The 16,757-nt window shown below is 33.7% G+C and overlaps 1 protein-coding gene across 9 annotated transcripts in view; it reads left to right on the forward strand.

Moving 5' to 3' along the window:
- CEP170 (centrosomal protein 170) overlaps window positions 1–16,757 on the forward strand; it is a 79,958-nt gene that overhangs the window by 23,404 nt on the left and 39,797 nt on the right. For all 9 annotated transcript variants that reach the window (XM_018085161.3, XM_018085162.3, XM_018085154.3 and 6 more), the window contains 2 exons: window positions 6,499–6,975; window positions 9,576–10,222. In XM_018085161.3, coding sequence (XP_017940650.3) covers window positions 6,499–6,975; window positions 9,576–10,222 — 1,124 coding nt within the window. The remainder of the gene's footprint in view (window positions 1–6,498; window positions 6,976–9,575; window positions 10,223–16,757) is intronic.

Below are 16,757 nucleotides of genomic sequence, written 5' to 3' on the forward strand. Positions count from 1 at the left end.
TGTCTTAGTTCTTGAGGTCCAAGAAAAATAAGATTCCAGCTTCCTCTCAAACTAATCACAAAGATACCATCTGTTTCAATAGTAGACAAAAATAAGTTTGTTCTAGACAGACCCTTGGGGGTATTTTTGACATGATTTGCCTTAGCTAAGTCAGCATAAGTTAAATGATGAACAGAGAAAATGGATTAATGTTTTCTAAATTATTTCAATTTGTTTATTTTCCATATATATATATGTGTATATGCTATAAAAATTAAATTTGGGCCCAAAGCCTTCTTGGTAAATACAATTTTTTTTTTAATATTGCAAATCCCTTTTATGTTTGTTTTTGTTTCATCATGAATTTATCTCCTCTGAATAGTATTGGTCTAAGTGGAGTGTAGGAATAGCTTTTGTTTTCTGAAACTGAAAGACTCATAAATCTGTAAGAATGAAATTCAGCTTGAGTAAGCACATACTAAACAAAAGCATTATGTGGAATGGTATAGGAAGACACTGCTGGGAAAAATCCAAAACCTGGTATTTTTGTAAAGCCATTTAATTTGCCAGGATGTAGAACTAAAGTCACTTGTATAGACTTAATCTCTGAGTAGACATTAGTTGTATGTTCCACTAGTCTGGTTGTTGCTGGTATAGGTATTTTTTAACAGTGTTGGCAGAGAGTCTGAGAAGGCAAACCTGATAAGAGTTGACATTTGCTTCTATGGACACACTTCCTCAATCTCAGAACAAAACGTCTGTGTAGAAGCAGGCAAAAGATTTTTTGAATGTTTTCATGCAATTTTGGAATAAAGTCATAAGCTTTTTGGGCCCCTTTGGCCTACAATTACATGCCATGAAAACTAACTTATTGTCAACAAGTTAGTATGTTTTTTCTTCATGTACTTAGGTTTTATAATGTAGATCATTGTAATGATAGGAAATCATTATAAAGAAACACTTGTACAAAAGAAAATTAGAAACTTCAGAAGACTGTCATGTTTAGTTATTTTTAAAATATAAACAAATATATATGGGCATGAATTCTAAGAGATGGGGCAAGGTTTAATGAGGAGATAGAAGTGGGAGATTTGTTTCTGCTAAGCCAACTATACGATTAATCTTTACAGTCTCAAGTTAATAAGATTATTTCAATGTTACTGTATTTCTATCCCAACAGAAACTCACTAATGAAAATTATTTGCAAACAGAACAGAATAGCCTGAAAAACTTTAAAAAGAAAAAAGTTTTTTGACATGCATGTTACTATAATTTAATGATCCATAGATCTACTAGTCCATATTAAAATGAAGTCACACCTCTACTGTGACTTTATGCTGCAGCTGTTAAATGTTCATGTTATTGGCAAGTTTGTTGGGTGAGTAATTATTATTATTGCCATGTGTTATACTCTCACTTCTTGGAAAAGCAAAAACTACATTCTGTGCTGATCTCAGTAGTAGCTGATTTCTTTATCAGAAATCTAAGAAGAGAAAAGTAAGTTTTTAAGCAGACTCCTAATAATCTGCAGTAATTTTTTCCATTTTGACATGAAGTATTCTTTTAATTTCAGTGTTACATAACAATATGTCAGATTAAACATTCCTTACATTTAAGAAATAGTGTCATTTTCAGGTAAAGCAGGCTGAGAGTTATTTTAGAAATACCAGTGTAATCAGTGTGTGTAGGAGATTACACACACTGTAATGTGTGATGTTTAATCACTAGTTTTAACAGTAAAGTTTCTAGAAGTTTGCTCTAGAATTTTGCTGAGTTTTGACATGGAGTACTTGCAAATGCTGCATATGTGCTGCATATGTAAGGCTTGCTTTGCAAAGCTCTAGCAGCAAATCTGTGTGGTATGTCATGGGGAGCTTATAGAACCTTTTAGAGCTGTCACACCAGTATATTTAAGTAAAATTAGTTCTACCTTTTTTTCACTTCAACTGCTTTAAAGCAGGTAGTTAAGTGATTTATAATGAGAGGTGGGAATTAATATACAATGCTGTTTTATATTTTTATTTTGAGAGACCGATTTTAATATTTTTTCATAAGACTGGTTATGACAACATTAAAAGACAAAGATCTTATTTAATACCATGTGAATCATTAAATGCATTTGTTTCAATCTTGTCTTTAACTAAAAAGTGAAAAATGTGATTCAACCTTAAAGCAAAAAAAAAAGAACCTGAATGGTAAGTGGGAAATAGAAAGAAAAATATGAAGAGAAAGAGAAAGGGGAAAAAAAGCAATTCTGTTAAGCACTTGAAAGCACTAACTTCAACTTCTTTTCGTTACACATATCATTGCACAGTGCCAAATAAAAAACTAACATTAAAAATATTTTGGGATTTTGTGTACATATGGTATCTTGGCTGCTTCTTATACCTATTGCAAATAAATATATTGCTCCAGGTTTACAGACATTTTTTCAATAAATGCTCTGTGAATTCCAGATCATTTTCTTTTACAAGTTTTATTCTTAAAATTGTATTTTTAAGGCAGAAAGAGCACTACTAAAAATCTGAAGACTGTGAAAAATATTTTCTGAGGTTTCCTTTTTTTGCAGATGATAATATATTCATATACACAGGCAGTTTTTTGCATATCTGATAGTTTATGTTGAATGGCACAGACACCTATGATATTTCTTGTCCAGGTTGGCAAGTAAAATTTTCAGACTCTGACTACTTGTGTGTGTAACTTGAGAAATAAGACTTAAAAAACCCCAAAAGTCCTACAGATTGTAATCAACTCTGCTAATGTCACAAAGTGACCATTGCTGATGATCATCTCTGATTAGGATAGAGTAGAATAGAATCAAATCAAATTATCAAGATTGGAGGAGACCTTCAAGATCATCCAATCCCATCATCCACCCAGCACTACCACTGTAACCCCTAAACCACTAAACCAAATCACCCAGCTCCAGATGTTTCTTGAACACCTTCAGGGGTGGTGACTCCACCATCTCCCTAGGAAACCTATTCCAATGCCTGCCCACACTGTGAAATTTTTTTTTTCTAATATCTAATATGGATCTCCCCAGTCTCAGCGTACAGCCATTTCCTCTGGTCCTCTCACTGCAGGAACAGTAGAGGAGACCAGTCCCCACCTCACTACAACCTTCCTTTTAGCTGTCTGTAGAGAGCGATGAGGTCCCCTCTGAGCCTCCTCTTCTTGAGATTAAATAAACTCAGCTCTCTCAACCTTTCCTCATAAAACATGTTCTCTAGTAAAGGATCTCCCTGAATCTCCCTTTGGTTAAGCCTATGATTTCTCAAATATTACACAGTTTCCCTCCTAGTCTCACACAAACTCATTGTTTCAATAATAGTCTGACTACACCTTTGTAGCAGCTACCAGTATTGCTTCCTTACTTGCCTTGTAGAAAGAGTTGCACAGTTGTCTTTTTAGAATGAGAGATCTCTATGAACAGATATCCTGCTACTTTTTTCTGTCTCTTTTCTTTCACTCTTACCAGTTCAGAAATCTCTTCAGTCCCTGAAGAGATTGCAGTTCACAACCTAGCTGTCCCCTCATTTTCCCAAAACACACTTCCAGTTCCATGCAATTGCTTTTTTTGCTATACGGATACTCTACTTATTCTGTTTAAAATATTATAGAGCTGTGATTACTGCTATCTTCAGTATTTGCTTAAGGGTTTTCTCTTAAAGTTGTCTGTATTTATTTAATATATAATTTCCTTCATCTTGGCAGATGACATTTTATGATAGGATTTCAAAGGTAAGGCTATTTTATAGATCACTCTCTAATATTTAGAAAGCTGTAAGGACTTGCATTTAGAATTTGGGTGAAAAATACTGAAGGGTGGTTCAGATTAGGATCTGTATTAGTTTTTTGTTTTCCTCATTGTTTTCAGTTCCTTATTCCTAATCAATTCTGATGTATTTAACTCTTCTAAAAATGCAAGTACTTCAGACTGAAAATAGGATTTTTAAGTACTTAAAATTAACTTTGCGTATTTTTCTTTAAATAATTTCTAAAAACTTTTCTGGTTTAGTAAAATTTACAATTTAGTTGTAGTTCACTTTCTCACTTCTTTTGATTAAACTGTCGTAATTTAGATTCAAACTGTATTCTAGCATCTGTTTAATTAAAAATATTGGAATCAAATGCGGTGCATGTCATCGTATAAACTGATTTCAGGTGTTAAATTTGGTGCAGGCATGTTTCACATGGAAAATTTTTTCATTAAGTTCTTCATTAATGCTGATAAACCAGTGTTAGAGATCCCCTCATTGCCATACATCCGATGCAGATGGCTAAAATCTTGTGATTTTCAAAAGATGTTTATGAACCGCTGTTTAATATTTACTGAAAAATAATGTTTTTTGTGTGGCCAGTAGGTTGCTGCTGCCTTACCCAAAAGTAGAAATATTTCTCAAAACACGCTATATTAGCAGTTATCTTTTGAAGGAGCATTGAACACTTGCTTAATTTGGAGTTGGAATTAAATTGGAGTTGTATGAAATTGTAGACTCAAAGTCTGAGTAGAACCATGGCAGGGGAAAAAATAAGATATCTATGAATCGGCTCTGTGGTGGATTAGATTACTCTCCTGTTCATTGACAGTGTTTCATATTGTAAGGATCCGGGCTCTAGATTTGATCCTGCTAGAGCTTGATCCATTCCAGCTTGTTAGCTAAATAAAACAAATGGAGAGGGATGGTACTTTACCTAAAATCTAGGAACTGCAAGGTGTGATTTTTGTTCATTTCTGTACATTTTCTGTATAAACACAGAAGCTTTTTTAATGGACTTTCCATCAATAAAATCGATTCATTCTATATTGTGTGTCTGGCAGCATAATTGTATTCAGGAAGGGTACTTAAAAGACATTCTGTTTCCCAGGGAGAGGAGTAGTGAGGTACTGTCAGTGTCTGAAAACTGCCCCACAGACATAAGGTAGCTGATAGTGCAGTGAAAAGCGTTAGCTAGGAAGTTCTAAGAATGCAACAGCACAATAGAAAAACCTGTCTGAATTATGAATATCTTTTGTGTTTCCAACAGCTGTTATTAGAAAAAATTAATTAAAAAAGCTATGTTACCTGCATCAGAGTTATTTTATCCAGTTGGTATCCAAACATGGCAATAATAAAGAATGTGTACTATTTTTGTTTCCTCTCCATAACATCATTATTTTTTTAACTTTTCCAGCTATTATTCTTTCACTTAAAAAGTATATTTCTCTACATCAAATTGCCATCCTTGTTATTTTTTTTATTTTTAACCTTTTTCTAAATCCTCACAAAATGCCTGTGTTTGTGAGGAACAGCATAAGTGCATTACAACATCCTACATCCTTTACCACTTAAACTCCTGACTTCAGTATAAAGGTTTGTGTTGCTCCCTTATTGCACAATAGTTTCATAGAAAAATATTAACTGTCTCAGCTGATATAGTGTGGCTATTTTTAGCGCCAGAAATCTATTAATTGCAGTCTTATTTCTTTACTTGGCAACCTGAAATGATTTCTTATACGTCTTAATGTGGTCCATGATAAATCACATAGGAGCTATTCAGAATTCTTTCATTGCAATCTAACCTGGATTGCTACTGACATCTCCAGCTTGTGTTGCTTTTATCACATCTCTATACTAGATATTTTGACTGGCTTACTCGTTCATGAAATGCAACCAGAAGGCGTGCTTTCTTAAAGGAACATTGGTAACTTTACTGCAACTACAGGAAGCGTTAACCTTTGTTCAGTTCAGCTATACAGTGGAACTTGGAATTACTACCCTGTGCTTTTTCCACATTCTGCTTTCTTTAGCCATTGAGAGCATGGCTTGGTAACATTATGCATGTTTCCAGCTATTGTTTCTTTTTCTGTTCATGTACAAATTTAGGAAACAAGTAAAATAAGAGCAGATGACAGCAGGATTTAGCTCTATTCTTTGGTTTTGTCCCTTGTAGAAACATAAGTGTTTGAATTCCAAAACACTTTCCCGTGCTTATCAGTGTTAAACTTTTCAAACCAAAATTAATATTTATTTTTCATCAATGAGTGAATTGTTTTTCTGAAGAATTTTACCAAACAAAATTATACTAACTATCCACTGCAGGAGATGGAAGCCAGACCAGTAGCACTTGTTTTAGGGCACCTTGATTTGATTTTTTTCTCCAGTAGTTTGGAATTGCGATAATGATAAACTCAACTATTTATCTGATGTGATTTATCTGTTTACCGTGTTCAAATAACTCATCTGACCTTTGCATCTTTTATAAATATTTGGAGTGCACTCTGACAAATTCTAGGTGAGATTTTTACCACTTTATATGCCTTACCGGTAAAGTTTGAACTGTCTTTTCCTTGAAACTTTTTATTTATAATTCTGGAATTGTTTTTCCAGAACTACCTTGCTCAGTCTTCTACACAATCTTACTGTTTATTCCAGAAATTACCCAAGTGGCCTTTACAGGAATTCAGAAAATTCTTGAAGAACCTGGAGTTCCCAAGTATTGTGAAATCTATTTTCTTATTTTTCTTAATAGGAGGCAGCACAGATGCCAAGCAAGCTGAGGAGCAGTCTGCATCTGCAAGTGAAGAACTTTATCCTTTCTGTAGGGAGCCAAGTTATTTTGAAATCCCTACCAAAGAATTCCAGCAAGCTTCACAGGTAGCAGAGAGCACTATTCATGAAATTCCAACAAAAGACACCCAAAGCTCCCATGCAGCAGCCACAGGGCATGCTTCCTTTACCATTGAATTTGACGACAACACTCCTGGAAAAGTGAAGATCAAAGATCACGTGACAAAATTCACATCGGAACAGCGTCACAAGTCAAAAAAACCTTCTTCCTCCAGTGGTCAGGACCTGCCTGGGCTTCAAACAGTGATGATGGCTGCAGAGAGCAAAGTAGCAGATTGGCTAGCGCAGAACAATCCTCCCAGAATGATATGGGAACCAACAGAGGAGGACTCCAAAAGTATTAAGAGTGACGTTCCAGTGTACTTGAAGAGGCTGAAAGGTAAAGTGAATGATTCCAGCTATGCTTGCTTCTGAAAGCAACGATTCCTCACCAGCAGCCAGTGAGAGGATCCCTGAGCCCTTGCGGAGTTCAGTTGAAATGACGAGTACTCCACATGTGCACAAGGATCTGGGCTGGGAAATTTTATTGCAGTATTAAGTCTTAAAAATAGGATAAGAAACCAAACACTAAATCCTCTTACAGTGAGTATAATAGTTGGAGATGTTCTAGTACAGCTGAAAGCATCAGCTATTTAAAACATTGATCTTGAAAATTAAAAGGAAAAAATCCAAACCTTAGTTAAATTTTATTTCAGTTTTTCCCATGCATTACTTTAAAAAGCTGAATTGCTTTTTAGAATCAAAGCTCTGAAGTTCAATTTATGCTTTTAGCAACTCTTTCAATAGCGTATGTTCTGTGAATATTCATATGCTCTAAAAAAATCATTTATGGCAAAGAATACATCATGAAGTTACTCTGCTTAAATGGATCGTATTTGATGAAGTCAAGTTTGAGTCAGAAATCTGAAATAAACCGAGAGCTTCAATTTTTATACTAAGCTTGTGGAATATTGTATTTATAAGAGTACTACTCTTGAATGCAGTTCCAAGTGATTATAAATGTTCATTTACTGCAGACAGTGACATTTCAAATAAAATTAAATCAAATGTTAAATATGATAAGTGTACTTTCTTTTGAATGCCACTTAGCGGAATAGAGAATAAAGTAGTTTCAGTGTTCAGATGAAGACTGCAGTGCCATTTGAACTTTCAAAATTAAAACTTCTGAAGAATTTTTTCAAGTCTCTTATTTTCTGTTTTCGATTTCAGTGGGTTAACCCTTCAATTCTCATTTTCCTGATTTTACAACATTATCATGTCTAGCTCTTAAACTAGCTAGGACTTGGTACAACATGCTTTCTTTTACTCATCAAAAGTCTGCTTTTTTAAGACTGACTCTTCCAAATTAACCTAAAAAAATTTCTGTAAACAGAATTATATTAATGTGCTAGCGTTAAAATAATAGTTTATTATTTCTTCCAGAGTATGTCACAGAACAGAATTCTTTGGTCTTCATGGTACTGTATTGTATTCATGAACATTCTTTAAATATTAGCCATGACACTTGGATAAATAGGAAGGAGGCTTTGTTTATAATCCTTTTCCTGGCAGAAGCTTCTCAAAGTCTGATTAATTTTCATCTGAAAGAGGTGTAAGTTATGGGGTGCATATGGCCATAGTAAATATGTGAATTTCGTAATCTTTTATGAGCTGCTTGTATTCTCACTCATTGCTTGTATTTTTCAGTAAAGAATATACCTAACTGCTCTGAAAGTTCGATTTAAAAAACAAAACAAAACAAAACTTACTGGTTTTTTGTCCTCAGCTTTTTCTTACAATATTCTGTAATAAAGTCCCAGTAGTAAAATTATGTTATATGGCTTTCACTGTGGTATTAATTTTGTTTACTATTATTATTTGGAAGTATATGAAGCATCCCATAATTTTTGTAGGCACTGTTCCAAAAAGTAGAAAACAGGAATGTAAGTTGGGATTTCAGCTGTGTTTTCAGTGCTATTATTCTCATAAGTAAGATTAGCCAATATATAATTACTATTTAACTGAATAATAACTGTGTATCTTAACTGTTTTAAGTGAGAAAACATAAAAAAGCTATCCTCTTGAGAATAAAAAAAATTTACAAATTGTACATTCTATATATGCATGAGCAAGATTTGATCCAGAAGAGTTCAAAGAACGTGAAACTGTTCCTTTCCAGGAACTAAGCTAAAGACTTAGGAGCGTAGACACTGTCATTGTACATGAAGTTGCTGTGTGTTAAATGTGACTTACAACGTTCCAGCCTTCCATGCTTACCTTTTCAGGTATCATTGCAAAGTGTATTCATAGGAGTATACATGTTTTATTAAATAATCCTTATTCATAAATCTCACAGTAGTTTGTGAAATGAATAAGTAATAACCATTTTACATGCATATGTCAGGTACTGAGTGGGGTGAATGATGGAAAAACTTATTCTTCTTGGGAAGTGTAATAAGGAATTCAGTTTTGAGTAGACATTTCTCATGATAAACTATGGTAAATGTGGGAGGAATCCAACAATATGAACTGTGGCTCTCAATGTTTTATTTCCGCTACCAGAAGGGCTATTTTAAGGTTTTCTTTTTCCTCTTGACCCTGCCTAGAATGTGTCAGTAGTCATTTGTAATCAACACACTGTGTAACAAAGTTAATATGATTTGAAAACATGCTGTTCTACAGCTGGTAAAATACTGACTTTTGTGTATCAATGATAAGCGTTCACAGATGAGAATATTGGTGAAAACGGTAATTCAAATGCGCTCCTGTTACTGGTCAGCTTCTAATGTGTTTCATTGTTAGACTTGCAGCAAACTGACTGCCTTTCCAGGAACTGTACAAAATTTGCTGAGAAATTTGTACTGAAAGCTGTTGGAGTTGAAAGAGAAGTCCAGTTTGAAATCGTTTCCTTTCTAGTTTTCTGCTTGAGTTTTTTTGTATATGTTGGGTTGGGTCTTTCTTTGTTTCATTGTGCTATATATTCTTTTGCTTTACTTGTAGGGAATAAGCATGATGATGGTACACAAAGTGATTCAGAAAATATTGGTGCACACCGGCATTACAGTAAACGGGCAGCACTTGAAGAGCACTTAAGACATCATCATACAGAGCTGAAAAAGTCACACCAGAAAGTCCATTCCACAGAAAAGCAGCAAGAGCAAGGCAGTTTGAGTCAGACTGCCTTTATGATTGAGTTTTTTGATGAAGACCATCCTCGAAAGAGACGTTCTTACTCTTTTTCTCAGAATGTAGGAGCTCTGTGCCCAGAATCTCCATCTCCAACACCTCACACACGAGCTGAAAAAGTGAAACCTACATCAGGAGAGAAAGCAGTCCCTTCATCTGTGCAAACCAGCTCATCACATCACAGAGCAGTACATGGTGTTCATGCCAAACTTCTAAAACAAAAATCAGAAGAACCCTCTGCTGCATTACCTGCCTTACAAGCTGTGTTGTTAAGGAGTTCGGGAAGTCTTGGCCATAGGCCTAATCAGAACCAGGAGATGGACAAAAAGTTGAAAAGCCAGCATATTTCTGTCGCTACTGAAAAGGACAATGAGGATGACCAGAGTGACAAAGGTACTTACACTATTGAGTTGGAAAATCCCAATTCTGAAGAAATGGAAGCCCGTAAAATGATTGACAAGGTGAGAAACCTAAAATGTATAGTGATGGTAAAGGGTTATGTGATAAGTGGGCAGCAGTCTACTACTTATTAAAGCTACTGCAATAACACAAGTTTTTAAACCAGTCGATAATGATGAAATAAAGAATGTCATAAGAGCAGCAGCATGCATTTGCTAAAAATTTTTCTTGTCTGATAGTGCTCTTCTCTTAGTTTGGTAGTTTTACTGTGTTTTTAGAAGATTTAAATACTGTAAGAATACTAGGCAACAAAATCATTTAACTGGTATTTTTATGAGGGTTATTAGGTATGAATTTGTATGTCCCTGTGGAAATACTCACTTGTTCTTAAAAGTTTATGACCTCTATATTTTTCAGTATATAAACTGGTTCTATTCAAATTATTGTATAGACATATGTTGTAAATGTTTTTTATACTTATGAAAAAGTATATTCAATAATTTAAGGAACTTAAATTTTGGTGTCCGTTATAAAGAGTAAGTATAAAAATACTCTCATTTTCCAGAAGTGTTTATATGACAGCAATGTAAATCTCCTAGTTTGGTTATTGGTAACAATAGAAATATAAGTAACAATACAAATAGTATGTGTCATTAAAATATCTGTGTTATATAACTGCGAGTAGCTCTTTCTTCAGATTCTACAGGAAGATATGCATAGGAGAAACTATCTTTGATCGTTTGCCTTCAAATGACTCTTGAGATGGATTTTTTTCAGGTTTTGTTGTGTTTTCTTAAATAATCCATTGTTGTAGAATGTCTGCATCCAATTCTAGGCTAGTTTTTTGCTAATTTAATAGGAAATTCTTCACTTACTTGTCTTAGAATTAGCTAAGGATTTGTTTTGCGTGTCTAAACTTTTTCATAGCTTAACAAATACATTAATACATTTAGAATTAACTTTGGCTAATGTTGAAAATTATTTTCTGCAAAATTTCACTGGTTTGATTTTGTAGAAAAATTGTGATGTAGTGGGGAAATGAGAAATTTTATTATAGGTGGTTTTATTTTATAATGGGTGTGTATGCAGCGTTTGGGAGGGGGTTTAAAGTAAAGGGTATTGCTTTCAATAAATTGCTAATGATTTTACCTTTTATGGATTCTGAAAAGGAAACTTTTGACTTCTTTGAGTCAGTATTCAAGAAACAACTGATAATTACAAGCATTCCAGATGAAGCAAGTGAATATTAAAGAACATCATTGCTTTGACTTAGCGACTACAAATTTCTACATATAATTCTTAAGTTATAAATCTTCAATTAAATTGCATCAGAAAATTTGTAAGTCAGGTTTTAGCTAAGCATAGTTGTTCAAAAAGTTTATTTGGAAACCAGAAAAAAATTTCCAAACCATTTGGAAATAGACAATTTATTTACTTTATAAAAGTGTTAATACTGTTTAACATTTAGTAAGATTTCAAATTATTGATGACCTTCAGTATGCATTCAGGATACCAGCAGTTTTTTGTTTGAAACAAATCTCTCCTGTTAGAGGAGAGGTTCAGGAACAGGAGGTGAATTTAAGGGTTAGGGATGGTAGTAAAGTATTGGTTAATATTCTGAGTGTTGTATAAAAAGCTTTTGGATATCATAAATGCCCCTTACTGCTAACTTAAAAAGTGTCACCACTAGGAATTAAAGATTTATTATGAAGTAAAGCAGAGATGTTTTTTCTTCGAGGTCTTCCATATCTTTTCATTTCATGTCTGTACTGAAGAATTATGAACAGTGTATTTTACACCCAGTTCAAAGAGGCTTGCTATGCAATTCATATTTGATTTGGTAATATGAAAGAAGTATGGTATTATTTTTATGAAGTGCAGAAGAACAACCAATGAAGAAAATCAAAACCAAATGGAAGCCAAAATTTCTTCCTCTTGTTGAGCTCAGCTTTATTTCCCTCCTGTTTTAAATTGCTAATGCCTTGGGTACTCTTACTTTGCCAAAGGGACATAAGTGAGTTATAAAAGAGAGACTTTTGTTAGCCTGTTGACTCCTGTGCTTCTTTATTGAGGTTTTACAAGAATTATTGATATACATTTTAAAAATAATTCCATTATAACTGCTCTTTCATTGTTGGCAAATCAGTCCTTTTTCTGAACTGTTACCATGCCTGCTCAGTTGAGTCTCATTTAAGAGTGTCTGTTTGGTTAAAAGTTCAGTTGAAATTCAAGAGTTTAGTTTGCTAGGACTGGGGTGAAAATGCAGTACAAATAACAAGGATGACTTTCCTTCATTTGCACAAATAGTGCAGTCTTGTCAGTAGCAATTTACATTAGAATTGTGCTAAGATCTGTGTCCGATTCACCTAAAGAATTTCCAATGGAATAAAGTACTTCTGGGTTTGAGTATTTTTTCCCTTTTATTGGAGGATAGGATGAGAGTGACCAAAATATCCAAAGATTACTTCCAAGTATGACTCATTCACTTGGGAAACCCTAGTCTTAGCCTTACTTCTGTAGGCAGAGTCTACTCTTTTCTCTAGAAAGGAACGTAAGAGAGAACCACTAATGCATGAGTAGTGTTAACTTGTCAAAAATGAAGGTGGGATTATTAATGCTTCTTTGAGTTAAAAATCCAAGAGAGGCATGCAGGAAATTAAAGCTAAAATTCTCTGAAAATAAATGGAAAAAACCCATATATCTATGTAATTCTAAACAAAGGGGGGAAAAACCTTCATGTTGAGCTATACCATTTCCTTCAAAAGTACTATTTTCACTTAATTAAAATAACCTTTTATTAAAGATTCTAGGAAATAGTCTCAAGAAAAATAGATGTTTGTGGGAACTGATTTTGAAAAATCAAAAACTATGCTGTCCTGCTTATTCAGCATCTTGATTTCATTTAGATTGCTATGGATCCATTTCTTCCTCTTCTATTCTTTCAGTCTCTAAGAAAAAAAGTATTGTCACTACAGCAGAAATGTAGGATAGCAAATGATACCATCTTTACTTCTCAACCACTTTAAAGCCTGACTTTTGAGAAGAGAATGTGAGAAAGAGGAATTATCAGAAAGAAAGAGGAAGACATTTCATAAGTAACAGACAAAAGCTTTTCAATTTTGTTACTCTTCCTTAACAGAGAGGAGTAATCGTATATTTGCAGTGATGACTGTCTTGGGGTGAGTGTCTGTCACTTACCTAAAATGTAAGATTCAAAAAATATTACGCTTGTGTCTTACACAACTTTCAAATTTGCAAGAATTTAAAAAAAAATTATTTTAATTAAAAAAAATAGAGTATGTATACAGGTAGTTTTCAGTTGTAAACATTAAAACAAGATGCAAGTAGACATGTATGGTTGTGTCTTAATGTTCTTTATAGATAGAGAACACTTAAAAAATAGCAATAAGCCTTGCTTCCTAAAAGTCCTTTCATTAGCCAGTGATATTTCTGCATCCAGGTCACTTAAATTCATGGAGAAGTATGAATTGGTTAGTAGGCTACGGTTTAGAAAATAAATATGTTAATAATGAGAAAAAAATAATAGATTATGTCTCTCTTTTTATACGTGCAGAGCTCTTTTTAAAATTACAGCTGAGAGCAATTTCATCAATGTGTAGAGAAGACAAGCTGCTCTTACATACCACAAAGACCACCTTGAACATACCAGGCATACAATATCCTCTACTGTATAGCTTCAGAAAGCCACAACTCTTTCTAGCAGAATAAGGGTCTTATTGTTGCAGCTAAGTGCAAAATAAAACAAATTCAGCATCTTGACTTGGTTTAGAACATGTTTTCAGTGTTACTGTTACCACATAAAATACATGAGTAAATGGGGCACAGTCAAAGGATTTATTTTTCCCCTACATCCAGCCATTTTGCTCTTTAGACAGGTGCAGTGCTTTCTTTTGTTAACACTTAGCAATTGCTCTCTATTTAGCTCTGAGCTGTAAATTTTCTATCCATTTTATGTTTTTGAAATAAATTTATTAGAAGAAAGTTGTTCTCAGCTGTCATATCATGTTAAAAAAATCTTTATGGCCCACAGAAAAGGTAAGTCTGTCAGTGGATGAAAGAATTAAGAATGGTTCTTCTGTGGTTCATCTTCCTTTTTTGTTGATATAAAGAGACCAAATTATCATGCTAATGACTTTTCTTTTTCAATAAAGCGAAGTACTTCCAGTAATAAATATTAATAAATGAATGTGCAAATAATTCTGGATGTGTTTGGAATATTAAATACTTTGAGGCTATTGAAATAAATAAAAGCCACTCAATGATTTTTTTACAAGTTCCCTGAGGATTTTCATGAAGGGGTCTTTTTTTGTTTGTTTTGTGTAAGGTTTTTTGTTGTCTTTCTTCTTCAACCAGTTTCATTTTAGGGTATTTAAAAATGAAAGTATTTTGTACAACTTACTGTAGCAGAGTTAAACTCTTCTATGCATGTGGAGGAAGGGAAGGAATTGAGGCTATATCTATGTTTCAAGTCCCATCAGCCTAGCTAACCAGGGAATCTAGAATGTTATAGCAGCTCATATGCATATGGAAACATTTGGCTTAGATGAAGTTTTCTTTGGTCCCCAAATTTTTTGCTTCAATTATATTATATTCATTTAGATTTCCTGATAGATAATTTTTTTATCAGCAAAGTAATTTTAGATCACAAATTCAACATACTGATTCCCAAGCAGAAGTAAGACTTGAAAAAATGTATCAAAATGAAACCTCAATCCATCCTTCTGCCATCTTCAAAAAGACTTACTGTGGCCATTTAATCACTTTCTTTTCAATCCAGAGTCCATATTTTAGATGTTTAAAGTCTTTGTTTATATAGATAGACCATAATAGTAATGACCTTGTTTTTAGTGTGCAGGCTATCATCTTGAATTCTATTTGATTATGTACTATGCAATGAGTATACATAAGATCTTACTTTATTGACTCAATCTGGAGAGAAATTCTTTTTTCCCCTTTAAAAATTTGGAATAATACTTTTGGAGGGAAAACTGTTGGTGTTCACTGTAGACAGCAGGTTTTCCAATTTTATTTACTCTGCCTTTCTGTTCATAATGATACTTATTTCAGTTTGATTTGACTTTTTTTTTAATTGGAGTATGAATGGAGATTATTCTGAAAGATGAATATAATAAAATGGATTCTCCTTATTCTTTTTGCTCCCATGATATATCTCTTCATACTGTATTATAGTGCTGGCTGATGTGTTTTTCAAGGAGTGTGTACTTTTGAATGATTTTTGTTGTTGTTTTAAGTGTTCATAAAGCTTCTATGCCAGATCTTGTCTCCTCTGTTAAAATTTTATCAATAATCCTGGAGATTGTTATTTTATTATAACTCCTCTTGTTATGGAGTTAACATACATGTTATGTACTCCTCTTGGCAATTTTTTTTCAGTATTGTAAATGGAAAAACTACTGAAAATAATCAATGGGCAAGGAGTAAGTTAGGAGAAAAAAAAATCTCAGCATGTTTCAATGACTGTTTAAGGAACTAAGATAGATATATCAATTTTCAGAAAATGACTTGCAAGTCTCCTGTCTTTTTACACCCTCTGGGCTTAATTGATGTTAGCATTGCTTTAGCAGTTTCATCTAGAAAGAAATGCCTTTTAGCCCCACAGAATGTCTTGTCTGCAGAGTCGGTGTGTTTTATGAATATAATGCTGAAAAGCCATAGAACAGTTGAAGTCTGTCAAATCATCTGAGCATATACATTTTGTCAAGAGTTCAGAGGATATTTATAATTTTTTTTCTTATGAGGAGTTTTGTAGTCTCTAAACTTATTGTCTCCTTTTGAATTTGGAATCGAAAAGAAAATTAATTCTTCACTGTAGCAAACAGGGACAAAATATATATGCATGTAAATATGTAACTAGTGTCTGTTAAGAGGAAGTTCTTAGACTTGGCACACTGATCCTTTTCATTTGCTTATGTAGCTTTTTTTATACCAGAGCATCTTGCATCTGATTCTATAACTTCAATATGTAGTTAAAATGGCATAAACAGCTTCTGTGAAAATCCATGGCTATTCATGAGATATGCCCTGCACAGAACACAGTCTTTTTGCCTAGGATGGCCAGGATAACTGCCAAGAACAAGTGAAAACTATTAAAATCAGACTCCTCAGAAGCAGCTTGGTTAAACACAGTTCATGCAGTAGCTAAACACAAAGTGAGCTGAGGTGCTGTACTCTTATCGCACTTTCTGAAAGATGGGAAAAAATGTTTGCCTTTTTTCTGTGTGATCAATAACTCTACTTATAACAACCAATTTGCTGTATATTATGAATGTCTGAACTACCTTCTTTGGAAGAATTATCAGGAACTCAGTCTCAACACTAAGTGCAAGATTGCCAAGATGATCTGCGATATGGATCTGAAGCCTCTTCAATTTCCTTGCTCTCTGGAATCCTCTTTTCCCGTCAATCAATCAATAATCCTCTGAGTGTGGCATATTTACAATTTCTTCTTCTTTCTTAGTACACCCAAACTGTGCTCAAAATCCTGCTTGTATTTCCAAACCCATGCTTTTAGCCCTTTTTTTTTTAAGTTTGTTTCTTACTTGTCTGACTGTATCA

The sequence above is a fragment of the Manacus vitellinus genome, unplaced genomic scaffold (genome assembly GCF_001715985.3).
Source record: "Manacus vitellinus isolate BGI_N305 unplaced genomic scaffold, ASM171598v3 scaffold_8_pilon, whole genome shotgun sequence".
In the NCBI taxonomy this organism is placed as follows: domain Eukaryota; kingdom Metazoa; phylum Chordata; class Aves; order Passeriformes; family Pipridae; genus Manacus; species Manacus vitellinus.